The sequence below is a fragment of the Mauremys mutica genome, chromosome 21 (assembly GCF_020497125.1).
Source record: "Mauremys mutica isolate MM-2020 ecotype Southern chromosome 21, ASM2049712v1, whole genome shotgun sequence".
NCBI classification, from domain to species: Eukaryota; Metazoa; Chordata; order Testudines; family Geoemydidae; genus Mauremys; species Mauremys mutica.
In genome coordinates, this window is record NC_059092.1 from 25,269,153 (window position 1) to 25,297,080 (window position 27,928).

General features: G+C 39.9%; 1 protein-coding gene across 1 annotated transcript in view; it reads left to right on the forward strand.

Annotated features, from left to right (window-relative positions):
* LOC123354471 (xaa-Pro dipeptidase-like) overlaps positions 1 to 27,928 on the forward strand; it is a 92,516-nt gene that overhangs the window by 23,768 nt on the left and 40,820 nt on the right. The window contains exon 5 of the mRNA XM_044996581.1: positions 21,314 to 21,462. Coding sequence (XP_044852516.1) covers positions 21,314 to 21,462 — 149 coding nt within the window. The remainder of the gene's footprint in view (positions 1 to 21,313; positions 21,463 to 27,928) is intronic.

The window sequence follows — 27,928 nt, forward strand, 5'->3', positions numbered from 1 at the left end:
GTGTCTATTTTAGGCGTTTTAAGTATGCCCATCACTCTATCACCAAGCACCAATTATTTATGCAGGCAAATTGTAGTAGATAGTGGGAATGGAAAGCTATCTAATTTAAATCTACAGCAAGAAATACTTCATTTTATTCAGATTTATTTTAGTTAATGTCACATCTCTAGTTTAAACTATTAACATAATATTGGCACAGCGGGCACAAAAATTAATTATAAATTGTCTCTTGGGGGGAAAAAAGAGTCCTGCCATAGAAATAAATGTATCTACCTGATGTTATTAGCAATGAATTGTTAATCTCCAGAATAAAGTTGAAACATCCATGCAAGTGTAAACATTTTTGTATAGTATGTTAGTATATAACTACGTCTTCCTCTTGTATAATAATACTGAATTTCAATTTGTTTCTTCCTGTTTGGCATAACTAAGAATCTGCAGTTTAAGGGGATTCAAGATTCACATTTGTTTGTTTTTCATAGTTTCACTATTAAAAGTGTCTACCCTGTTTTAACCACTGGTCCTCCCACCAACTGCCATTCTGGAAGTTGCTGGTTTTGCTCATCACTCAGAATCTCGGCACTGAATTGGCAGTATAAAAGAAGATCACAAACAGATAAAGCAGGATGAATACAATGAATAGAAAAAATAATATATTTTGAGCAATTAAGTGTATCTACATAAATGCATAGAAAAGATACATGGGACACTTTTCGTGACACTTTTCAGGACACTTGTAGTTGATAATGATTATTCTAGACATATGAGGAATATGGCAGAAACGAGGTTACTTCTTGTTATCAACCAAATATGAGTGTTTGTACATTGTCTGAGCCCCTCAAAAACAGAACAGATAATCTATAATTGCTTAGTTATCATATTTCCTTCTTTGATCGAAAAGCATAATATTGGTTTTTAATATTAAAAGCAATACCATAATGCCTTAAATTCTGGATTTATTGAATTTGAAATACCTCCGAATATTCTCCATAACTAAATTATTATTATAATTTGTTGAAAATCATACACTATTTATTTTTGGGGAATGAGGGGAAATCTCTCTCTCTCTCTCTCTCTCCATTACACTAGGGCTTTTCATGAGCACCAAGCACAGGGCCGGTGCAAGGATATTTCGCGCCCTAGGCAAAACTTCCATCTTGCGCCCTTCCCCATCCCCAAGCCCCTGCCGTGACGTGCCCCCCCCCTGCAGCAGCTCTCCGCCCGGAGGCTGCCCCGCACCCCAGTTCACCCCTGCTCTGCCTCCACCCCGAGCACACCGTCCCTGCTTCACTTCTCCCGCCTCCCAGGCTTGCGGCACCTAAGCTGATTGGCGCCGCAAGCCTGGGAGGTGGGAGAAATGAAGCAGCCACGGCATGCTCGGGGAGGAGGCGGGGCAGGGGTGAGCCGGGGCGGGGAGTTTCCCTGCATGCCGCCCCCGCCCCCCTTACTTGCTGCAGGCAGCCCTCCCGGCGCTCCCCGTCCCCAGCTCCCTCCGCCTAAATGCTAGCGGCGACAAGGGCGGCCGAAGATCCAGCCACCGCGGTCGCTGCCGAAGAAAATGCCGCCCCCCAAATCCTAGCTCCCTAGGCAACCACCTAGGTCGCCTAAATGGTTGCACCGGCCCTGACCAAGCAGCTAACATTTATTTCTTTAGTACAAAATACTGAAAGCATTTGTTTAAAGTCTTCATTTATGAAAGTACCAGAGGAATGTTTAAAACAGATATATTAAACAAAAGGATAGATAAAATTGTTTGTCATGTATTTTTAATTCTGTTTTAGAAAAACTGCTGCTTTTTATTGTTAGTGCTGCAACACTTAACACCAGACACTGCACACCAAAAATGATTTTGTCCAGATGGGGGCAATATTGCATTAAAAAGTGAGAACTGAGTCTAATCTTTTTGTATTAAAAAATAGTTTTCCCCAAGACTGCTTTAATTGTCTGATATTAAAACAGCTTACTTTATGATAGATATTTTATTCTTCTATATTTATTTATTTATTTTAAATTTAAGGCCTGCAAATATCCCAAGACATTAACATATCAAATGTAAAACCTGAGCTGTTTGCTATGGCTAAGCCAAGTATTTTCACTTGGCTTTGTGTGTTTTTATGGATTTTGAGGTTCAGTGCACTAATGATTTACAAAACTGATAGACTTTTTAAACTTTTTAATCTGATGCAGTTTGGAAACATTTTGTTAATTTCTCTGTTACTGTTGTGTTTCTTAGAAGTAATGTAAGGAATTAAATTGGTAACTGTTTTGTTTAATGGTAGAATGAAGAAGCAACAGGCTGTTCATTTCTTTAAAAAAAAATCCTTAAATTTTATTCAGTCATCTGCAGTTAGTTTATATTTTTAGTAAAAATTCGTTGATTTTTTTTCTTATGGTATATGCATGGTTAATTTTATGTTAATTCACAAAATCTGAACTTGATTAAAAATAGAAAAATGTATTTAGTAGGCCTTTTATTGAATTGATTTCCTTCTCTAATTGAACACATTTTCTGTTCATACTGGATAATCCACATTCCAAGTTTGAATTCTGCTTGAAATGTACAAGCATTCTAAACCAAGCAAAGGTCAATAGCAACAATGTGCTTTTTATTGTAAAAACATTTCAGTTTTCATTTAAGTGCTGTATTTTAGTCTTTTAATTTAACTTTCTCCTTAGAACACCATGTTAATTTATTTCTCCTTTTTTATCACATTCAGAAAATTAGTTTTATTTTCTAGATTTTTATGGACTCTTAGATTTTGTTTGGTACTCTAAGTAAGACTGGAGCATTGCTTTGCATATCGTGGGCTTGGTGTCATTGGGAGTTTGGTTGAATAAGATCAGCAGGACTAGGTCTCGTGTTTTATTGAAGGACAGTTGAATTTAATATTTCCTGTTTTAAAGTATATTATTTAGCATAATAAGAAATAACACCCACAAAAATCAAGTGACTTTCTATTATAATCACATATAGGCAAATAATGTTTAAAATATGATCTCAAAAAGATTAGTGCTTATATTGCATTTCAGTAGAAAATCAGCTTCCTGAAGCCCTCTCTCTTTTCTTGGGTGTCAGAAGTTAACTCACAGTAGCCTTGGAGTGCATAGATACAGATTCAGTCTGACTCTTAAACAGGTGCACAGTTCAGAGGAAGAGAACAGGGAGCCTCCAGCCCATCCCTTGAATGCCCTGCATAAAGACCATGGATAAGTCCAGTCCCAGTTTCTACACTCAGGGCAGTTGAGGGACTGCTCCAACTCTGTTACCCAGAAGCAGGTGTCACCCAAAAGGTGCAGTAGCAGGGAGCTCCAGAAGGCTTTCTCCCTGAGGCATGCTTTCCAAGGCTGGATGCCTTCCAGTGCTCCCTCTAAAGGGATACAGGTCTACACTGCCCCTAAATGGCACCACTGAGCTATTCAAAGGCAAGAATGTTTCCCAATTGCAGTGGTATATTATCCTCTTGAGGTGCTGCCGTGAAGAATAGACCTTGTTTCCCAACAGATAAAAATGTGCTTTCCTGTCACTGGCAATACACTCATGGCTCATGAACATTCAGGCACTGCTGTTCTAAATTACTGCCTACTGTCTTGATTGCTGGAAATTTGGCTTGCACATTTGGCCATGTAAGTAGGAAGGCTGGCAACTCTTGGCTTTGTCTTCTTACAGCATGTATAGTATTGTGAAGTGTCTGAATAATGGATCAATTTGGAAAATGACAGGGTTAAGTAACTCTAAGGTTACCTGCTTCAAAGCCAAGAAAAATCATGAGATGTTTCTGAAATGAAATGAAGTATTGCTTTGTTCACTGTCTGATGCTGACTCAGTTTTATCCAGGACAAAAGTGGGAAGCACTAACCTTTTACATATATGAGAGCTTGAGAGTATTTACAGTAAAATCAACAATCAAAGGTCTGACATTTCACCTATTTCTCTAAGCTCCAATATTTGTTTAGTGCACACAATCTTTGGTGCTGAAAGTTAAGCATCTAAATAGAAGTTTTAGCACCTAAATAACTGTGGGTTGACTTTAAAGGTACTGAATGTGCACAGCTCAGCAGGAGCTGTGGGTGCCCAGTACCTCTGGAAATAGTTGCATTTATTAGGCATCTGTTATAAAATTAGATGCAAAACTTTGGTTCCTATGTATAACCGTATGTGAATCATTTACTTTGTGCTGGCATTCTCTAGCCTTCACCTCACCAGGTCAGAACCAATGGGGTGTTTCCTCCCTGAGCTTGATGAAGAGGCAGCCAATGTACAGGGTTGCACTCTCTTTCATCGGCCTTCTGCTGCTGTGACATTCTCACCCTTGCCTCTGCAAAAGAAAGGTGTTACAATGATGCTTCCGAATCTTCTGTTTCGAGATGGAGATCTCAAGCAGATGACAAGCTAGCGTTGCAGCCACTCTTAGGAAAGCACTAAGGGCAAGGCAGACCTGACTTTCCTTCAGGAGAGAACTGCTTCTGTTAAAGATCTTCATAGCTATAGCCTATTGAGCAGTACCAGAGGCAGAAAACACACTGATTCAGCAAGCTGGTAGACTTGTAAAGGAGGTAACCTCTTCTAGGAACTTTCCCTAAAATTTTCCTAACCTCATGAATATTCTCAATAGCAGAGATGCTGGAATAGAACACTGACACTCTTCTTCTGCAGCTTCCAGTGCAGCCACTGCTGCCTCAGTCCCTCTTGCCCAGCAACCCCAAGCACTTAGAGACTCTAGCAGTAACTCCCTGCTCTTCATTTCTTCCTTGTATTGAGCTGCCATCTCCCTGCAAAAACTCAATGAGTCATGGAGAATGAAAAGGCTTTCTCAGAAGGGGAGACTGGCTTCCATAGCAGATGGTAGCTGTGGACAAGCTAACCAAGGTGCCTTTGGCTGCATCTATACTGAGAAAGTTAGGACTTGTGATTTGCCACCAGTACAAAGCTTCCCCAATGGTAGTGCACAGGGCTGTACCAGAGTGTCAAGACTTGTTTGATTGTTTTGTTTTTTTATTGCTACTTTTTATTTTCTGATATTTTCACAAAAGGCAAACATTTAAAACAAGGCAAAACCCAAGTGCAATCTCTCTTACCCTTGTGTGAAGGGAATTAGAAAGTGTATATAGGCTGTTACCAGAGTAGAGGGGTATTTGTTGAAGCAGCTTTTAGCATCCAACTGAATGAGGTTTAGAATTGATGCCCATGAGATGAACAGGGCTTAACTTCCAAAATCCATATTTAATTCCAGTGAATATGGGAGAAAGAGGGCGGTCCCATGCTGCTGCTGTCTTTGGAGACTGTTTTCTTCCATGACAGGATGGTGGAAGGGCAGACTGCTCCAGCAGCTTAGAAGCTTTGCAATGTGCCCATTTCTCCAAATCTCTCTGTACCCATCAAATGCTGCTGCCCTTGCTCCAGTGAACCCACACCTTCTCCACTCTTTTGAAAGGGAACCCCACTACGCAGTTTAGGAGCTGTGTTCCTGGGGAAGCTGTTTGCCAACCAGAGCTCCGTAGCTCTCCTGCACGCCTCCCAATGTCCCTATGGAAAAAAAAATACTGAGAACCCTTCCACAGCCAGCTGCCCTTGTACCCTGCCACCTATTTCCTCAGTGGACCATACAGTCTTCTCTCCTGCAAGGTCTTAAGTAGCCAGAAAGTTCTGCATGCCTCACTTTATGCATGCCATGCTTTAACTTTGTACAGACTGTAAAGCTCCATGGAGGATCTCTCACACCACCACCCTTCCACCGAGAGTTGTGGCAGGCTGGCAAATCTGGCAAAGCTATCTGAGACTTGGACAGTCTGTCACTGCTTCCTTTTGAAGGGCAGCAGCATGATAACCAGCGTGGGAAATTGATTGAACTCCCTCTTCTGGTGAAAACACAAAGCAACCAGACAAGGAAGAAGACAGCAAGTGGAGAAGTACAGGAGTGTACGGTGGCAGCTTTTTGTGAATATATGTAGCACAAGTAGATTTATGTGACAAAGGTTAATTATGCAGCCATTTTCTGGATACATAACCGCATTCCCTGTATAGACCATGGACCTAGTCACTATTGAATTGACCTGCTTTGAACAACCAGTTTAGAAGTGAAAACCTCAATATTCTGTTACCAGTGTTGAATCTAATATCCTTCACCCCATGTTCTGACCTACTTGAATCATGCAAAGGGAACAGAAAGACTGGCCACATCTCCACGCTTGGAGAGCCCTCTCTGTGTGTAAAGATAGTAAGGAAGTGGATCCTGCACCACACTACAGAGGAGATCTAACTTTAATTTTGGCCAAACACAGAAAGTAGATCTATAAAGTAAGGTGGCAGTTTGACATAACATTAGAAAGAGACGGTTCTTTCATTTAACACATAATCTCATGCAGTGACTTTATGCATATATATGGAGAAAATAAACCTGTCCATTTACACCTCATATTTTACAAATTTAAACTGATAAGCAAAGTGCACTGGGATCATTCAGTATTGAAGACTCTTAATCAGTGTTATCAAACCACAAAATATTTTTCTAGATTTTAAAGCCCAAAATATAACTCTAAAGTTACCTTTTACCATACAGTGTGCTGTGAAAGTAATAGGACCACATCCTGTTCATCTTATTCACCCAGTAGTCCCACCTATGACTCTGATGGTGGAGGATCTGGCCCATAGTAACAGGTATTACTTTCAAAAGCATGTGAGTGACTTGGATGCCTAAAATTCCATTGAATGTCAATGGACTTGGGTGTTTTTGAAATTATTTCCAAGGTCCCTAAATTATATTAAATATTAGCATGGAACCTAACCTATGTAGTAAATGGAGAGTGCAGATTAGTGCTTAGCAACTGAACCCTAGGACCTTCCAAACTTCCACTGAATAACTGAAAGGTTTCATATAAGAGAGAGGAATATCTATTAGTTCCTTTCTGCATTTATTTCTAACACAATCACAAGATTATGGAATAAGCCACATGCTGTGCCACTTTTGGCCTTTGCTCTTTTATGTTCAAAGTAATTTTAAATTGTGAGATCAGGCTTTTTGCCTGTGAAAAAAGAAGTGAAATGTAGTTAGTGATTTTTTTGAAGGTTACTGCTAGAACAGATGTAAAAGGCAGCCTACCTTTTGTTTGACCTTATTAGCTAACATTACATTGCTGATACATAGCAATTCAGTCTGTCAGGAAAGCACCTGAAAGGTTATCTGCTTTTTCTCATACTTTGCATTGTCCAGCTTTAGTTAATAATGTTTACAGTATTTTGCAATGTGTGAGGGAAGGAAGATTATAAAGTACATGCATGTGGACCTAGAACCAGCATGGGAGCTCTAAAAATCAAATCATGCAGTTCTATACAAGTAAGACACTTTTTGCCTTTACTCCCACAAAATATTTTATTTTGTGCTTTTTTTTTACTGTGCACCTTTTATATGAGATTCTAGGTATATTTCCATATTTGCTTCTAAAAAGAAAAATTGAAGAACTAGACAAAAATTATTAATAAAAATTATTAAAAGGGGGAAAATAAGTGGGGGAATATGGAATCAGTGACCATTAGCTACCATTGCACACCATATGGGTTCACCCACAAAGAAGGTCAGGCAGGATTTTTGTTACTTGCCCTCCCTCAGGTGTAAGCCAAATAAAGTTTATTTTCGGGTGAGGACTTCAGGACTTGGAAGCAAAGATGTCAGTACGTATGAGCTAAATCGATGCTTCACTCACACTGATCATGCTCAGCATGTGATCAGTGACGCTTTTTTAGCTGAACTGTCCATTGCAGACACATGGTAGAGGTGAGTTTGCAATGACCTTGTGCAACCTCAGCCACATTCTCCCTGGGCAGATGTCAACCAGGTATGAACAATCCTGTTTATAAAGTGCTAAAACCACAAGGAAGGGAAAATGGGAAAGTGATGCCTGTAATTCTGTTGGTTGGCTGTTCTTTCATGGTTAGTCAATTCTGGGGAAAAAATGTAGAAAATATATCTTCATGTTGCAGAAAATGTGAAGTGAACAAGGTACATAGATAATGGAAATATACTGTGTATATTTTTCTTCAGTGAAGAATCACAATTTTTAGGGACTTGTAGTATGCAATATATGTAGTGTTCCACATTTTCAGTTTTTAGTGATTTTTTTTTACTGGTAAATTACTGGTGGTTTTGTTTGTTTTTATTAAAGGGGTTCAGCTTTTACTGATTTACACCTGTTTATCAATCCACTCAGTATTGTTTGGGGTATTTATTTTTTTAAAGCACTATAGCTTTACGTGATTGTTGTGTCCTGCAGCTCTGAAACTGAAGCAGTTCCACAGTGGAAAACACAAAATTCACACACAGTGGAGGTCAGAAAATCAAACGTTAATATCACAAGGAGATAGTGCCTGCCTATTTCTTTGCGTCCGTTTAGTAGTGGGAGCACTGAACTTAAACAATCAATCTTCCACAGATAAAGATATGTAGGGCCCCCTATCCACCTGGTTACCTCCTTTAGGGCCACTCTCCTTACTGGTTTGGATGGGCAGGACTGGGTTCTTCTGGATCCCCACACAGCCAGTTCTGCCCTTTCTGTAGCTGGTTCCAGACTACCTCCAAAATTGCTTCTGTCCCTTCCAGGACTCCCAGGATAGGGCATCTCACTCCTTATTGGTCAGGGTAGCTCTTCTTCCCGGGCGTTCCCTTGTCGATCATTTGACTCTGCCCCCTCCTCTAAGCAGGCATGCCTGCAATCCTTCCCCAAACCCACAGGGGCCTCTGTTCTACATAGTGTCTCTCCTCTCTCTCTCCGGATTGCCTAGCAGACTCAGTCTACCCTTGGCTCCCCCTCCCTACCATGGACAGTAAGCCTCTGCCTGAACTACAAGCACACAGAGCCCCAGGAACCTAGGTAAGCTCCTTGCGGGTTACAGATAGATAAGGTAAAAAGCATGGGGCAAAAATACAAATCTATGCCTGAATACCAACAAGAAAATCGGTGCTTAGAAATTTTCAAGAAAAGTAAAGATGGGAATGAAGAGGCTGCATTGCACTGCAAGTACTGCAGCACTGCAGTCAGCGCTCACGCTGATAAAATAAAGGAGCATGTCAAAAGCAAGCAACACAAGAAGGTTAGAGAAGAAAGTGAGCTTCAGGATAAACAGTCAGTATCAGGAGCTTTCAGCAGGGCTTTAATAAAAGAGAGGACACAAGCATGATTGTGTCAATGAATTTGTGAGTGCTCTTTGTTTCACTGGACAGCTGCTGTTAATTGCAGAGGAGCCTATTGGTGACTGTGCGACTATACTGTCCAGCAGCAAAAACCCTTCCTAATGCAGACAACCTCACTCAGAAGTATCTGAAAGAAAATTACAGTGCTGTAGTATCTAAACTGATGGAACGAATTGATGGAAATGTGGTGTCTAGTCTGATTTTTAACTGACGTGTTTGAGATGTACCAACCAATTTGGGAAAATCTGGCCATAACACAGATTCTGCTTCCTACATGGCTAAATTTGCACAGGAGATTGCAGTCAAAAACTGGAGCTACTGAACCAACTAGAGGCAGAGCTCTTCTTGACCTGCTGCTCACAAACGGAGAAGAGTTAGTAGGGGAAGCAAAAGTGGATGGGAACCTGGGAGGCAGTGACCATGAGATGGTCGAGTTCAGGATCCTGACACAAGGAAGAAAGGAGAGCAGCAGAATACAGACACTGGACTTCAGAAAAGCAGACTTTGACTCCCTCAGGGGAACTGATGGGCAGGATCCCCTGGGAAAATAACATGAGGGGGAAAAGAATTCCAGGAGAACTGGCTGTATTTTAAAGAATCCTTATTGAGGTTGCAGGAAAAAAAATCCCGATGTGTAGAAAGAATAGTAAATATGGCAGGCGACCAGCTTGGCTTAACAGTGAAATCCTTGCTGATCTTAAATGCAAAAAAGAAGCTGGAAGATTGGACAAATGACCAGGGAGGAGTATAAAAATATTGCTCAGGCATGCAGGAGTGAAATCAGGAAGGCCAAATCACACTTGGAGTTGCAGCTAGCGAGAGATGTTAAGTAATAAGAAGGGTTTCTTCAGGTAGGTTAGCAACAAGAAGAAAGTCAAGGAAAGTGTGGGCCCCTTACTGAATGAGGGGAGGCAACCTAGTGACAGAGGATATGGAAAAAGCTAATGTACTCAATGATTTTTTTGCCTCTGTCTTCACAAACAAGATCAGCTTCCAAACTGCTGCACGGGCAGCACAGTATGGGGAGATGACGACCAGCCCTCTGTGGAGAAAGAAGTGGTTCGGGACTATTTAGAAAAACTGGACGAGCACAAGTCCATGGGGCCGGATGTGCTACATCCGAGGGTGCCAAAGGAGTTGGCGGATGTGATTGCAGAGCCATTGGCCATTATCTTTGAAAACTCATGGTGAATGGGGGAGGTCCTGGATGACTGGAAAAAGGCTAATGTAGTGCCCATCTTTAAAAAAGGGAAGAAGGAGGATCCGGGGAACTACAGGCCAGTCAGCCTCACCTCAGTCCCTGGAAAAATCATGGAGCAGGTCCTCAAGGAATCAATTCTGAAGCACTTAGAGGAGAGGAAAGTGATCAGGAACAGTCAGCATGGATTCACCAAGGGCAAGTCATGCCTGACTAACCTAATTGCCTTCTATGAGGAGATAACTGGGTCTGGGATGAGGGGAAAGCAGTGGATGTGTTATTCCTTGACTTTAGCAAAGCTTTTGATATGGTCTCCCACAGTATTCTTGCCAGCAAGTTAAAGAAGTATGGGCTGGATGAATGGACTATAAGGTGGATAGAAAGCTGGCTAGATCGTCAGGCTCAACGCATAGTGATCAACGGCTCCATGTTTAGTTGGCAGCCGGTTTCAAGCGGAGTGCCCCAAGGGTCGGTCCTGGGGCTGGTTTTGTTTAGTACCTTCATTAATGATCTGGAGGATGGCGTGGACTGCACTCTCAGCAAGTTTGCAGATGACACTAAACTGGGAGGAGTGGTAGATACGCTGGAGGGTAGGGATAGGATACAGAGGGCCTAGACAAATTAGAGGACTGGGCCAAAAGAAACCTGATGAGGTTCAACAAGGACAAGTGCAGAGTCCTGCACTTAGGACGGAAGAATCCCATTCACTGTTACAGACTAGGGACCGAATGGCTAGGAAGCAGTTCTGCAGAAAAGGACCTAGGGGTTACAGTGGACGAGAAGCTGGATATGAGTCAACAGTGTGCCCTTTGTTGCCAAGAAGGCTAACAGCATTTTGGGCTGTGTAAGTAAGAGCATTGCCAGCAGATCGAGGGACGTGATCATTCCCCTCTATTTGGCATTGGTGAGGCCTCATCTGGAGTACTGTGTCCAGTTTTGGGCCCCACACTACAAGAAAGATGTGGAAAAATTGGCAAGAGTCTAGCGGAGGGCAACAGAAATGATTAGAGAGCTGGAGCACATGACTTATGAGGAGAGGCTGAGGGAACTGGGATTGTTTAGTCTGCAGAAGAGAAGAATGAGGGGGGATTTGATAGCTGCTTTCAACTACCTGAAAGGGGGTTCCAAAGAGGATGGATCTAGACTGTTCTCAGTGGTACCTGATGACAGAACAAGGAGTAATGGTCTCAAGTTGCAGTGGGGAGGTTTAGGTTGGATATTAGGAAAAACTTTTTCACTAGGAGGGTGGTGAAGCACTGGAATGGATTACCTAGGGAATCTCCTTCCTTGGAGATTTTTAAGGTCAGGCTTGACAAAGCCTTGGCTGGGATGATTTAGTTGGGAATTGGTCCTGCTTTGAGCAGGGGGTTGGACTAGATGACCTTCTGAGGTCCCTTCCAACCCTGATATTCTATGATTCTACTACATATTACCAGTCCTGCTCACCTGATTAATGTCGCACTGTTAGCATCTACTGCTACAGAAGAAATGAAAGACGTGAAATCTTGCATCGTTTCATTCAGGGCTGTTTTCAAGCACGCGAACAAGTTGAAGGCTTTGTTTTACACGGTGCGAGATGAGTGCAGAGTGTTGATTACCTACCCCTGTTGTGCCACATCAGTAAATGAGCTTGTACTTTGCTGACTGTCATAAATATAATGCATAGACTGTGGTAATGCCTCTCCTATATCATCCTAAATTGGTTGGTTCTAAAGCAGAAACTTTGAAGAGCCTGGCAAATAACCAAAATGATCACCAGATTTTGTGCACCAAGGTAATGTTTACTGTTAAAAACTTGGAATCACTGTGTGACACACAGAAAACACTGGAGTTTTCTCTGACTACTTCCAACACATTTGCCAATACAGACATTTACTGGATCTTGACAACCAAAATCTCAGCTGAATTGAGCACGAAAGCTGCAGGAGAAACATATGGAAAGAAAACCCAGCTGTTTCAGGAAATCCTTCTGACACCAGAACATGAGAGAACCAAAAAAGCATTCAAAACCTTCAACACAATGCTCAGCAAGAAATGGGAGATGACTGTGGCCTGTAATCTGAACCCTGAAGTGTTTGGTACCGAAGATTTTTTTTTTGGAATGTCATCCAGGTGTTGCACCCCTTCCTCAAGGTGAATTTTGCAGCAGACTATGACCGTTATGACAGAGCGTTTCAATCATTTGCCACTAAAGATGAAATTTCAAATCTGAAAGGGAAATTTCCTACTTACATGAACTCGCGTAACCCTGAAAATGCAAAACTGGGATGTGCTGGCTTTGTGGAACAGTCCTCAAGACACACTTCAGCAAAATGGCATGGTGAGCTTTGAGTGTATCCACTGGATCTAGTGATGCATATTTCAAAATTGGACTACCTCCAAGGCCGCAAAAGGCTCAACATGAGTGAGGATATTTTGAAGAAAATTATGTGAGCATACGCAAACCAGGATTTCTGGAAAAACTACTAGCTCTGAGAGAGACAATGCATACCTTTGTACATTTTAAAAAAAAGTTTCAATTATACTATTGGAAAATGTGCATATTACAAAAGCTTTTTGGTTTTCTTTTTTCCCCCACGATTTTATTTTTAACCCCATTTCATCCTGGTTTTAATGTTTGGAAAATAAACACTGAAAAATTCCCCCCCCCTTTTTTTCCAAATAAAAACTGAAAATTAAGAACACTAAATGTATGGTGTGTTGTTACATTTGTTACTGTGCATCGAACTATTCTTAAAAATAAATTGATCAAGAAGTCCTCTAGGCTCAATATGATAGGCACAGTTGTTCATCTAGTGCAGTGGTGCGCAACCTGCGGGCCACGTACAGCTCATCAGGGTAAGCTGATTGCGGGCCACGACACATTTTGCAGTCATTGACCATCCGCAGGCACGGTACCCCGCAGCTCCCAGTGGCCGTGGTTCGCTGTTCCCAGGCAGCCTGCAATCAGCTCACCCTGGTGGGCCGCATGCGGCCCACAGGTTTCCCACCACTGGTCTAGTGTGTTTATGCAATTGCCACATTTAGTAACAGTAAATACTCTGCGGTCATACACACAATCGCAGTAGTTGCACATATTTAGTGGGCATTCGTGTGTCTGTCTGAAAATATAGCTTTTAAAGTCTCCGGTCAGTGTGCTCTATCGCAACTGAATGTGCTGATTTTTTTCCTGGGTATCAGGAAAAAAGAGGATGATACTCCTTTAAGGATCCTTCCTGCATTTGGGGTCTAAGGGAGGGGAAACAGGGACACACCTGAGTGGAGGCCAGGAGGGGGGAACAGGAAATGGCCAAACCAGGTGGGGGCATTGACCCACCATTCATACATTCCAGAGGGATCTCTCTCTCAGATCAGCAGCACCTACCCTCAACCCAGAACAGGACTGAGTTTTATGATATGCTGTGGCTGGCACTAGTTGCCTTTTTTCTTTTGGGGCTGGGAAGAAATGTTTCCCTCACCTCCAGGTTGGCCACGGCAGGCTGGGGTTTTTTCATCTTCCTCACAGCAGGTCATGGACCTGGTGCTTAGGTTGAGATGTCACAACTTAGTAGGTGGCAGGTGTGGCAGATCTTGGTGCAGGTACTAGTTACTGAGGAAATACAGTTCCCTGGTAAATGGGTTGGAAGTGGATTTATGGGGAGGCATGCTCTAAGGGAGCTGGAAAAAGAAGGGTTGGGGCATCTAACATCTTGTACAGCAGGCAGACAGCCCTGTGCCTTTTCCAGATGCCCTTAACCCTCATACAAGGGGAGGCTGCTGGTGTCCCTGCAACAGGCTGTCTGACATCTGGTCAGGCCATCAGCCCTCCCAAGTAGGTGTGAGCAATTAAGGAAATAACTGTGACGTACACTGCACGAGTTGGCTTTCCAGAACCCAAGAGCCTACTCAAATGGTAGTGCCTGGTCTGTAACTTTTATTCCTGTGTAGCATCTACTTGGTTATTTTCCATTACTCAGTTCTGCAGTAACCCAGCCTTCTTTATTAATATTGTTTGGTGATTGTAATTATAATTGGTTTAAGAAAACCAGTAAAACTCTATGATGACAGTAATGTTAAAAAAAATTTTTTTTAAAACCTTAAGATTTTGGCTATTTTAATTGTGGTGTATTTAAATCCTAATTGCCTTTATTGAAACCTGTTAATCTATGGAAATTATGGAATGCCTCTGGAATTGTAATTATACTGAGTCGGCAGCCTTTACTTAGCAACATTACAGCTTTATATACCACAAACAGGAGGATAATTAATCCTAATACATTAAAACTTGAACACATAAGGATAAGTACTTGAATGCTTTCGTCTTTCAAAGCAAGAATTTTATTCCTTTGTGAAAGATTTGTAACTGGTCAAACATCTGTTATCATATAAGATCTAATAGGCGGTAAAAATATAAGAATAAATTACCAAAAAATGCAGAACATCTATGTGACTAGAGAGGAAATAATTTCTGCTCAGGCTCTAAAATTGTTACAAGGTTGAATGTATGAGACAATGCAAAGTTCAGATAGTTAGTAGGCAGGTTTTTAAGAAGAACACAGTGTTGGCCTAACTGCTCACATTGAAATCAGTGGTAAAACTTTCATTGACTTCAGTGTAAGCAAAATTAGGCCAATGTTCAGCGTCTTTGAAAATCCCAAGTACTATGAAAATTTGAATTTCACAAAATTAAATTTTTAGTGTCTGTCCTCTGAATTTGGGATTGGTTCACACTCTCAGGGTCCAGTACTATCTAGAATGCAACCCTAAAGAACATGGCACCTTTTTACTGAGAACAATATTAATAATTACATCAAACACTTTCTCCATCTGCCAACACTTTTATATATATGCTGTCTAGTTTGCTACTGTTTAGAAATGAGCCTGAACCATAAATATAATATCCAGCTTCAGCAATGTTGTGGGTTTTACTGCTCTTGGGTTTTGGTTTGAGCTCATATGTAATTACCATTTTGTGAAATAATGGTAAAATTGCTTGTCTTTGTGTTGTGGGAATGGCTTCTCTTCTACAACTTTAATTCTTCAATAAAATAAACGTTTTATATTTAAAAATATATTTCACATTTTAATTGTGTATAATCTAGAAAATATCATGTCTTTACACACACACACACACACACGCACACACACACTAATTTAATGATTAACTATGTGAGAATTTCCTAAATAACATGAGCCTACATTCTCATAGCTAAATCTTCCAAACAGGAGTTTTATTTCTAATGCTCAGATCCTACAAGTGGCTGCGTATGGGTGGACCTTTGCATCCAGGCAAAGCAACATTGACTTCAGTGGGGTCCTGCATGGACACAGAGGTTTGCCCACACAGAGCATGGATTTACAGTCTGATTTATGCATTTTGACTGTAAACTCGTTGGGGTACGGCAAGTGGAGAATTAGTAGGATTATGACATTTTAATCTTTTTTTTTTAAATGAGCAATTGATTTTTAGTCAGACTATGGAAAATCTTGTGCCTCTTATTTTTTGTTAAAACCTATTTAACCTCATCTTTGTATATATCTGTACAGTGCCTGATTGGTCTTTGGGCATTATTGTAATATAACATTAAGTAGTAATTATGACTGTTCAGTTTTAACCCATTGTATTAAAGTTAAATTATAATTCATTTATTAATTGGAGATATAAAATATTCATTGGCTTAGCCACAAGGCACTTTACGACACAAGATTTAGCCATCTGTCCCTAGTTATCTCAAAAGTCAGGGTCTCAAAATAGTCCCATGTGAGCTAGAGAATTGGGCTATTTATGTTCTGACTCAGTGTTTTAAGGTGACTTATAAAGAAAAAATAACTGGGGTACTTGCTCATTTGATACATAAAGACAAACTGCAAGTAAGTTTGGTTATATAATTCTACTTGTTTCTTAAAAACCTCCTATGCAAGTGGAGAACTTGTGGGATTATGATATTTTAATCTTAAATTTCTTTTTTAAAATAAGCAATTGATTTGTAGTCAGACTATTACAAATCTCATACCTCTTATTTTTCATTAAAACCTATTTAACTTGAACACCTCACAAACTCTTGGAAAGAGAGAGCTTTGTTAATGATTCAGCACTCCCATTTTTTTCAATGAACAACTGAGCTCTTGCTTTGTTTCTGGGGCCCTTCATGGGGGACCATTAGCTGAAACAGTGAAAATAAGGTCAGAGATATTTCTAGGGTTAAAAAACAAGCAGAAAACAAACTTAAACCCATACATCATAAAGAATCAAAGGGAACGCACCATTTTTTCCTTTGATAAAGGAATATAGGAATATAGTTATAATATTTTATAGCTATTAAAGTTATAAAATAACTTTAATAGTTATTTTCCCCTACAAATGGCGAAACTTAACTTTGTCTTCTGTAGGACCAGAACTGTTGCCTTGTTGAATGCAAACCAAATCACACAATCTGTCATATGTTATGAATTTCAATATAGATCTTAATAGTAGGATTATGATTGGTACTAACTCATACTGTAATTATTTCACTATAACCGAACCACAAGATTTGAGACCCTGGCAGATATCTACTTGCTTTCCATATTTGATAATATCAATCTCAATGGATATGTAATGTCTTTCCCACACAGTACTTGTTTATTCCCTTCTGATATGCTGGTGTGACCTCTTTGGTCATTTGAGTGATTTGAAATAGGCCTTATCTGGTATCTCTAGTATCATCTTTCTACACATTATTTTATTACAACTTTTTGTATAGTCACAAAAGAATGGAACAGATTTCAGTCAAATAATGTATGTATTAAGTTATTACAAAGTAAGTTATTTACATTATTAATATTAAAATAAATATCCTCCCTTACAGCAACTTTCGTAGAACTAAAATATCAAAGCAGAAACTTTAATTTATGTCAGTGGCTACTAGTACAAATGTATTTAACTTGATTTATAGTTATAGAGTCTATGTGGTTACAGCTAGCCACAAGCCCCCTGGAGGTGCAGCATAAGTCCGCAGGAGTTCTTTGGCCAGGATATCAGCTACACCAGTGGTCCCCAACATGGTGCCCATGGGCGCCATGGCGCCCGCTGGGGCATTTATGTGCACCCATGTACTGGCTGGCGGACAAGCATCCACTGAAATGCTGCCAAAAAAGCGGCATCATCAAGAGGCATCGCCGCTGAAATGATGCTGATTTTCGGCGGCATTTCAGTGGCGACGCCTCTTGATGTTACCGCTTCTCGACGGCATTTTGGCAGATGCTTGTCCGCTGGCCATGGTCCTCGGTGGCTCGTCGTCCAGTGCCCGCCACCCGGAAAAGATTGGGGACCTCTGAGCTATACCATATCCCTGAACAACATTATATAAGCCAACAGCGCACTCATCTGTCGGCATAGTTGCATCTAGTGGTTTTGCCAGCAAAACATTGTCAGCTAGGGGGTGTAATTTTTTTCATGCTCCTAGCCAACATAGCTATGCCAGCAAAACTTTGTAGTATAGACTAACCTGAAGTGAATGTGTCTCAGAAATGTTGCTTGAATATCTTACCAAAAACCCAAGAGAGACCTATATGCATGCCTATAAAGAAGCACATGTTGCTTGAGAGCTAAGGGATTAATAGAATTTGTTTATAATGTAGTAACTCAGGATGAAATCCTCGCCTCATTGAAATCAATGGAAATGTTGCCATTAACTTGAATGGGGCCAGGTTTTCACCCTCAGAGTGTACATTAATGACTCTTAATAAGTACATTTGCCACCTAAAAGATTCATATTTAATTCTGGCAAATACTTAGTTGATTCTAATTTAATTTAATATGTTCAAATGTTTGTTTTTTCTTTTGTTTGGTGGTATCAGGACTGTATCTATTTCGTGATCACAAAATCAAGGATGTTGGCAAGGGGATGAATTCTAAGGCAAATGTCTTGTGCTCCAGAAGCCCTGCGTCCATTTAAAAACAAGTTTTTAATAGTTATGGTTGCAAAGAGTTCACATTTTTGAGTTTATAAGTGTCCATCCTGAGCCTTCATAGCTCCTGAAAGAATGAATGATAGATGATAACTGCCCCAGTCACCTCACCTGGTAACCCTTGGCCTCCAGTATTGTGTAGCCATGGAGTGTGACATTTTTCTGAGATACAACAAAATTATGCATTTATTGCAGTGGACAGGCATCCAATATTTTGTTTTATCTCCCTGTCCTGCTGAGACCTGCCTGCGAGTGGCCTCTTCTGTAACTTTCTCCACAGAGGAGAATTAATTAATTATATTACAGTGCGTTCTCCCTTCACTTGTTCTATAGAACCAGGGAAAGGGTCATGGAGCCAGGAATGCAGGCTAGGCAGCCTAGAGGATAAAGCAGCAGCCAATGAATGGGGAACTGAAAAGACGAATCACTGAGCCTACTATAATTTCCCCTCTCCCCAAGCATGTGGAGAACACAGCCCAAAAAAACCACCTAGCATCAAAAATAATAATTGCTGAAAATAATCACTGACAAATATTTCATGACTGAGTATTTTCAACTGTGAGCCATAATCATGTATGTTTGGGGTGGAATGGAATTGGAATGAAGGTTATTCTGTTTCATGGAGATAAGATCAATTGACAATGCTGCAGATTTTAAAGGGGCTTGCGATAGAGTCTGGACCCATTGTGCTGTGGAATATACAGGGCTCTGGCTAACATAGAAGGAGATGCTATCGACACTTAACAAGTGTATAACACTTGAAGCCCACTGGGTGAATGTTGGTTGAAACTAAAGATGTTCCTCTTTGGTTGTATAATAATAAAATGAGCTTACATATTGCTCTTTATACCAAGGTACCTCACAGCATTGCACAGATAATGTAAATTAAAGTATTTGAGTTTTAAAACAGAAAAGAGGGAAAAAAGCAAAATAGGACAAAAGTATTTTGTTTAATTGACTCCACTATGAACTGCTGGGGAAAGAGAATTCAGTAACTTTACACACACTAGCTAAAAGCTCTAAAATCCATATTGTTTGAAATAGTAATTGTTGCATAGGAGCAGTGAGAAGACCTATATCAGCAGATATCCAACTGTGGCTCATTACATGGGAAATGAGGAGATAATTTAAGTGCTAAGGGTCAAGACCATACAAAGTCTTACATTGATTGTGAGAGAGCACCCATTACATGGGGGGTGATTGGGGGTGATAAGCCTTGCTGCTGAATTTTAAGGTTTGCTGAAACTGAGGCAGTGCCATATCAGAAAGTTGTACTGGCACAATATTGCAAATGTGTAATCTGGCTGTCACAAGGACACAGAGTACCACTTAGAAATCAGCAAGAATTAAGCTGTAGTCCTAAAATGGTAAATGGTTGATTCATATGTGGAATAAATGTATTTCTCAAAGGGCAGCACAAGTTTTATTGCCCCAGTAAAACTGTTCCTATTAAGTGCTTAAAAAAGAAAAAAAAACCTCCAGTGTTTTCTGTCTTTGATGCAGAAAGATGTATTAAATGCTCTCTTCTGGTTGGTTCACCTCAAAATGCAGATAATGTGTTTCTTAAAGTCCTATTGGACAAATTTGTCCTAAAGGGACATGAGTGTTCAGAGCAGTGGCATTCAACCTTTAACAGAGAAATTGAGTTTAAACAAGAAATAGATTTTGACAATTAGATGCAAATGGCCATAGTTTAATGGACTATGTCTAATGTTTATGTTTATACTCTATTAAGTTTTGGGGCTGGCCTCCCTGAAAAGCCCTAGCTTCTTTTCAGTGAGATACAAGTAGATGTTTCTTCATCTGAAAACTTCCTCATGTCGGTTGTCACAAATCCACAGGATCGGTGCTACACTCTAGCTTTTAAACAGTCTCTTGGAGGAATCCCTTCAGTAATAGAGACTGCAAAGGGTCTCATTTTTCCTTCAGGGTAGGCCATGCAGCCTCACCTCCAAGACTGAGTCTCTAGGCACAAACACTTCTGCTTCACACTGTGAGCTCCTGGTCAGAGACATTTACATTCTTCAGGGACCAATGTACCTCATCAAGTATTTGCAGTGACACCAGGCAACATTTCTAAAGCAATAGGATTTTGTAGTCAATTGGAACACAGCATCAGAATTCCTTAGGTTAGCACAGAGAAATAAACATTAAGACATAGTCCATTCTGCCAAGCCAGAGCAATCCACTAGCCAAGCTGTAATGGATTCTATTTCAGGTTGTGTTCTTCTCTGACCTCTTTGTCAGTCCCAGGTGAGAGCAGCTAGCCTCTTCCAGAAGCCCCCTCTTTATACCTTGCTTGTCACCTCTCAGTCCTTTTGTTCGAGCTGGTCTCTGTTCAGCTACCCTGCTGAGAGGTGAAGGGAAAACCTCCTTCTTCTTGGTCATTGATTGTAGGTGGGCATGATCTGGTCATTGGGGCTTCCCATTGTCTCTTTCAGATTCTGCATTGATATGGGTTGGTTTCAGCAGGTTCCAGACAGTTCCTTAACAACCCATTCATTGCATTCCAGACAGCAAAGCAACACACACTCTCCAACTGTCTCTTGTGATGCCCTGAGAGCCCTTCTCTACCACCACCCCACTGGATAGCATTGCAAAGTACAGTGGGAAACTGAGATGCACACAGGATTCATTAAAAAAAAAGTCACAAAAATATCCCATTTTGTCAGAGGAGCTATAACTTGAGAGGTTGCCATGGATGCCTTTAAATCTTTTTTTTAAAGGAACTGCCTTCATCCCCATTCATTCTTTTTACCTTGTGCTGAAATTTCCAGCAAGGGTGCCTGTTCATGTTCTCTGTGATGTGAATACCTGCCTACAAGGAAATACTGTGCAACTACCAACTCATTTCACTTAGGTCACAGAACAGCGCTTTTGGGTGGTGATAATTTTGGCCTAATCTGGCTTTATTTAAACCAGGAATGTAAAGAAATGTATGTTTGTTCTACTACTACTACTCTGGCATTTCATTTTTCACATTTCCCCCCCCCTTTCTTTTCAGCTTGTTTGACATGGGAGGAGAATATTACTGCTATGCTTCTGACATTACCTGCACTTTTCCAGCAAATGGAAAGTTCACTCCTGACCAGAGGGCCATCTATGAAGCAGTGCTTAAGTCATCTCGTGCTGTAATGAAGGCAATCAAACCAGGTAAAAGATTGCTATATGTCAACAGAAATTGACAAGCTTAGTGGGATCATTCAAGCTGTCAAAACAATTATGCTGGGACTCAAAGGGTTGGAAAAAGCAAGAAACTGATCACCAGATCATAGTTTAATAAAAATAAAATTGTATGGTGAGAGTCCTATTGCTAAGTTTAAATAGCTGTTAGTGGAGCATAGAAATGATCATATATATTGCTCATCCAGCCCAGTATTGTCAGGAAATAACATACGTTGAGAAATATCTGTATTAATTAATATTCATTTTTCTCTGAATACCTTAAAGGTGGCAGTGGTGGTTGTTATATCAATTTAAATTGGCAACATTTTGTGGGGATTTTAGTGAGTATTGCCAGGTTCAAAACTGCGCAATATGCAAGTTTATTTCAAGCATTTAGGTTTTGTAGTTTCCAGGTTAATTAAATAAAAAACTTTTGCTTAAAAAGTGAGTGAATATGTATTGGGAATATACTTAATTACCTTAGAGGGCATCAGAAAATACAGACTATTGAATATTATGCATTGTGTCCTTAAATTATATGTGAGCCAGTTCATCTAGTGAATTGTACATTTTCATAGTTGAAGCATCTGCATGCAGTAATTGCAGAAAACACTGCAGTGAAAATCTTGGTTTTTGTCATTCTGTTTTCATTCAGTTCAGCAAATAAATGCTTTTAGAGCTAAATGCTTTTAAAGCTGTTTTTGTGAGCTTGAATATTTTAATGGTGAAGGTACTTGAACATTTCTAAGTATTAGTCATAGACTAGCTTTAGTGGAGAATGTACTTAATGCACAAAGTACATTTCTCCTTTAACATTACCTTACTAGCTTTCAACCACCAGACCTTAGAGTGGGGAAGCTTTTTAGTTTGCCAGTTAGGACATGTTATTTCCCTCTTATACAAGCTGGCTGCACACATAAGGGCTGCACATCCAGATAGGATTTTATTGTTGCACTTCAAGCCAAGATTATCTGGATATGAAGTCTAGGTATTTGCCATTTTAATAATGATGTACACACTCCATCATCTATCTAATTTTCCCCCTCAAAGTCCTGGTTCCATCCAGTCTTCATATTTTTCTCTACATTTTATTGCAAGCTTTAATTGCTTCATTTAATATGTATTGATAAAGTTAATTTCTAGTATGTTGCTTATTAGTTTTGGGAGTTGAAACCTAAAGCAATGTTATGCTCATAATAATATAGAGATTTTCTAAATTAACTTACCCATTTACTTTAACAAGGTCACAGAATTAAGTTATATTTCTGAAACTACTTGCCAGGTTCTCAGCCAGCTTTGTGAATGTACCAAGCCCCTAAACAGTCTTCCAGATGAATTTATTTTAAATTTTAATATTGCTAATCAAATATTTGGTATCAAATCTTTACTGTTCTTCCTGAAAACACCATGTTGCTTTTAGCTTCTTGTCTAGTTGGAATATTGGTGCAAATATATTTATTGTACATTTTTAAGGCTGGTAATCGCAAAAAGTGGCACATAAAGCAGATTGAATGCATGTGCTGCAGACTGGTTTTGATGTTGCTGCCAGTATGTACCAAAATATTATGATGCATCCATGTAACTGTGATCATGGGAAGTGTCCATGAAAATACAAAATCTTCCACTGTAGAGACAAAACCCTTTGGGAGTTTGTAGGGCTGTTGCAGCTCCTGAACCCTTTTCCCTGAGCAGCTCCTGAACCCTTTTCCCTGAGCAGTAAACATGAAGGAAGCTGTGAGAGCAGAACCTCGTGGGTTTCTTTACCCTTTTTTCCCTTCCTATGTGTTCTTCCCTGGCCACATTATAGTCCTAATAATCTTTACTGCTGAAAATGATGTGGGAGCATGTTATAAAGGCGGTTAAGTGAAAAGAATTTGCAGAAGCACTGATTACCTGTGTTCTACAAACATGCATGAAAAGTAGAGCTGTTGAAAAATGGAAGCCTGTTTTGATTAAAATGTTAACATTTCCATTTTGAAGTAAACAAAACAGACTGACATTTTTTATTCACAGTTTTTTTTATTTTAAAAATATCAAACACATTATTGAAATTGTTATTGAAAGTTTTTATTTTCCCAACTGTACTTTTAACTTGAGGGGAGAGATGATGGCGTGGGTGGGAGACCTGACTTTGGTGAAAAATCCTCAAAAACAAAACCTTTTTTTTCCCAAATAGAAGGTCATTTTTACCAAAGAAACCTCCCTTTGAATTGTTTTGACCAGTTCTAATAACTCTTGTGTTGACTACAGTTTGGTCAAATAATTTCAATAAAATCATAGAGGAGGAATGAAAATGTTCAGGAACCTGAGTGAGGGAGAGAGCTGTAATCTTTATAATATTTTGAAATAAACAGAAATTATCTCCTTTCCGCCTAAAAATGTAAAGCATTATAGTTCTGCCTGTTAGGAAACAGGAAGCAAAAAACTTGTCAATTCAAGGGTCTTTTAAATATAGCCAGGCTCCAGCATATTTCAATCAGCCTTTTTTGGATCCTGAAAGTCCTTGTTCATTTCACTTCTGCTTTTTTTTTCTACCTCCATTTCCAAGTGTTACTATGTAAAGAAAATCATACGATTACAAACCCCTAATGTGGCAGGCTCCAGAAAAAGAATTTACATACACAACAAAAATCAGCAGCTACTTTTTCTGTAGAAAATGATATTTCTCTCCAGTTGTAGAACTGGGACTTTGACTAGCCTTTACAGAAGTTAGAGATGCCAGTAAAGAACTATTTTCAGAATATTAGAAAGAGAGAGAGCGCTAGGGCTTCTAGATACTATGATAATAAAAATAAGTTATTACTATATAAAGATATAAAATAAATGCTCTTTTTGGTTACATCACATCATCTTTACGGAGAATACGTGCTGCTAAAGAAAGCTAGCACTGCAAAATAGTGTGTACAGGATTTTTACTGGTGCAATTTAGGAATTAACTTTTGAAACTTTGGCCCTCAAATGAGGTTAGTGATATCATCTCTGAAAATTGATTTTGCTTCTGTTTGTTTCTATTAAATCTAATCTGCTATTAAAGAATAACTTCAGAAGGTTCCCAAAGCTTCAGATTCTATTGTAGCAAAGCATTCATTTGACTCTGTTCTCTGTGTGGGTCAAAATACATATAATTCAGAAGTTTGTATATCCTAGTTTCCAATCCAAAAACAAAACAGAAAAAATCCCTGTGGGTTGCAAATACTGTGTTCTGCAAATTGAGAAACCATCATGATGGAATTGTAACTCAAGTACAACAGCGATTATGCCACAAAACTGATCTGTAGGAAAAAAGGCATATTCAATTCTATTGCACAAGCAGCAACCTTGGAACCACTTGATGATAGCTATATTACCAAGAAAAAAAAATGTAACTGCGTTGTTGATTAAAAATGAAAGTTTGAAGAATAGTAGTTGTGGAGAAAAATTCGAAAAGGGACGTTTGAATGGGATTAGAGCAGACATTTGTATCAATTTTCTTGATAGGTTAATGATAAAATATTCCAAAAATAGCAATGGAAAGAAACTGCATTTCTACTTGTTATATTCTTAATGTTTCATAACCATCTCAGCTAAATCTATGGAAAAAATCAGAAGGGAAATATGGGGACAGATATAGATATAGATAAAGTCCTGAAATTTACATAATTTAATTATTTCATGATTCATCAGGTATTTGCTTCAAATATCTGTATCTCGAATACAAATCTTAATATGCATATACACACACACACAGATACATGATCACATACAATTTTTGCCACAGACCCCCTGCCTTATTAAGTGCACATAATGGATGGTGCACACTTAATGAGCAGCTATTATATTTTTTTATCCTCATTATTAAGTGTACAGCCCCATGTCTTATTTGCTGCACCTGCTCTGAAGAGAGAATTATTAACTTCCTTATTAATTTCAGTGGTTCTCATCACTATAATATCTAATTACTCAGAAATATTAACTAGTTTATTTTCACAACACCCCTGTGAGGTGAAGGTGTAGTATTATCCCCGGTTTACAGATGGGGAACTGAGGCAGAGAAATTAAGGTCAAAAGTATCCATTAATTTTGGGTTTGAGATGCCTAAATCATGATTTTTCAGAGTACTCTTGTCACCTTTGCATTTGAATCAGGCAGCTTCCTCCATACCAAGAGCACAGGAGAAAGTCTCTCCCTGCTTACAGTTCCAATGTCTGGACCCAGACCTGGCCTACCCCTCCGCAGACCAGAGCAGCAATTGCAGAAGAAGTTGGAGAGGGCTTGAGCATGCTCATTGCCAGGGCTGGCATTAGGAGGCAGCAAGCAGGACAATTGCCTGGGGCCCAACGAAGCTAAGTTACAACACATCTACGGAATCACTGTGGGTAATGCAAATATTACAGTAATCCCTAAAAGTGGAACTAAATCACACTAAAGCAGAGGTTTGCAAGCTGGCGGGGGGGGGGGGGCGCACTCTCCTAGGGGAGCGCAGAGGAACGTTTGTGGGGTGTGGGGAGCAGAGACACCAGGTGGCTCAGGCTTCAGCCCTAGGTGACGGCTCGGGCTTCAGCTTTGGCCCTGGCCGGTGGGGCTCACTCCTTAGTTTCTGCCCTGGGCTCCAGCAAGTCTAACGCGGGTCCTGCTCATTGCAGATGGAATCTTCAGGGAATTTAGCTGCATGCTCTTTCAAGTCTGGACTGAGCATGCACAAGCTGGAATTTTCTCAAAGGCTTTTAAATTGGCCAAATTTGGGCAGATTTTCTGAACAGCAAAAGGCCCATTCCTAACACAAAGACCAGCTCCTGCCACATTTCAAGTCCTTGCTCCAATGCATGGGGGCACTAGAGCTTCTCAAAGAAAAGGTCTCCAGAATTTTTTAACAAGGACAAAATATATCTTTCTCTAGCCTCATTCTCAGAAATGACTGAGACACTTTGACTGAAATTTCAAAATAAATAATAGAATAAAATAAACAGCTGGAGGCAGTCACCCCCGATGGAAAATTTTAACCCAAATAATTAAGCTTTGGTGAAGTTAATGAGCAACTGAAAGCCAGGTTTTAAAGTGAGAAGTTTCAGGAAAGCATAATAATGGGCAGTGCTAAGAGCCCCAATGGACACACATAACTAGTCTCCTAATAAAATATCTTCTCATACACGTTCACCTAAAATACGAGTACTCCCAAATAGGTTATTTCTGCCTCCAAACTAACAAAGATATAGGCATGTTTAAATGGATATTTATAATTATTATTGCGGACGATACCAAGCTTGGAGGGGTTGCAAGTGCTTTGGAGGATAGGATTAAAATTCAAAATGATCTGGACAAACTGGAGAAATGGTCTGAAGTAAATGGGATTAAATTCACTGAGGACAAATGCAGAGTACTCCACTTAGGAAGGAACAATCAGTTGCACACATACAAAATGGGAAATGGCTGCCTAGGAGAGAGTACTGCAGAAAGGGATATGGGGTTCATAGTGGACCACAAGCTAAATGTGAGTAAACAGTATAACGCTGTTGCAAAAAAAGCGAACGTCATTCTGGAATGTATTAGCAGGAGTGTTGTAAGCAAGACACAAGAAGTAATTCTTCCGCTCTGATTAGGCCTCAACTGGAGTATTTTGTCCAGTTCTGGGCACCACATTTCAGGAAGGAGGTGGAAAAATTGGAGAGAGTCCAGAGAAGAGCAACAAAAGTGATTATTGGTCTAGAAAACATGATCTATGAGGGAAGATTGAAAAAATTGGGTTTGTTTAGTCTGGAAAAGAAAAGACTGAGAGGGGACATAACAGTTTTCAAGTATGTAAAAGGTTGTTACAGGGAGGAGGAAGAAAAATTGTTTTTCTTAACCTCTGAGGATAGGACAAGAAGCAATAGGCTTAAATTGCAGCAAGGGAGATTTAGGTTGGGCATTAGGAAAAACTTCCTAACTGTCAGGGTGGTTAAGCACTGGAATAAATTGCCTATGGAGGTTGTGGAATCTCCAGCATGGGAGATTTTTAAGAGCAGGTTAGACAAACACCTGTCAGGAATGGTCTAGATAATTAGTCCTACCACAAGTGCAGGGGGCTGGACTAGATGACCTCTCGAGGTCCCTTCCAGTTCTATGATTTATTGTTTGGTTAGGCCCTGTTTTAGCAAGGTGCTTACACAAGCGTGGGACCACTGAGTTCAGTGATTCATGTGGTTAAATGTTAGCACATGCTTATATACCTTGATAAATCAGGGCCTTAGTGTTGATCCCATACAAATATCCATAGCTTTTGCAGCCACTTTCTTGGATTTGTAAACTAGTTTTACTGTACATTGGGTTTTTTTTAGGGTAGGGGTTAGACTCACTATGTTTCAGCAACCAGTAAAACTCTTCATCAAAAATTTTTAAAAGTGAGGTCTGCGTTCTGTTTGCCCTCTCCCATTAACCTAAAATAGTCAAAGAATTCTTGTAAATAATTATGATCTCACAACAGGACTGCTCTTCTGAC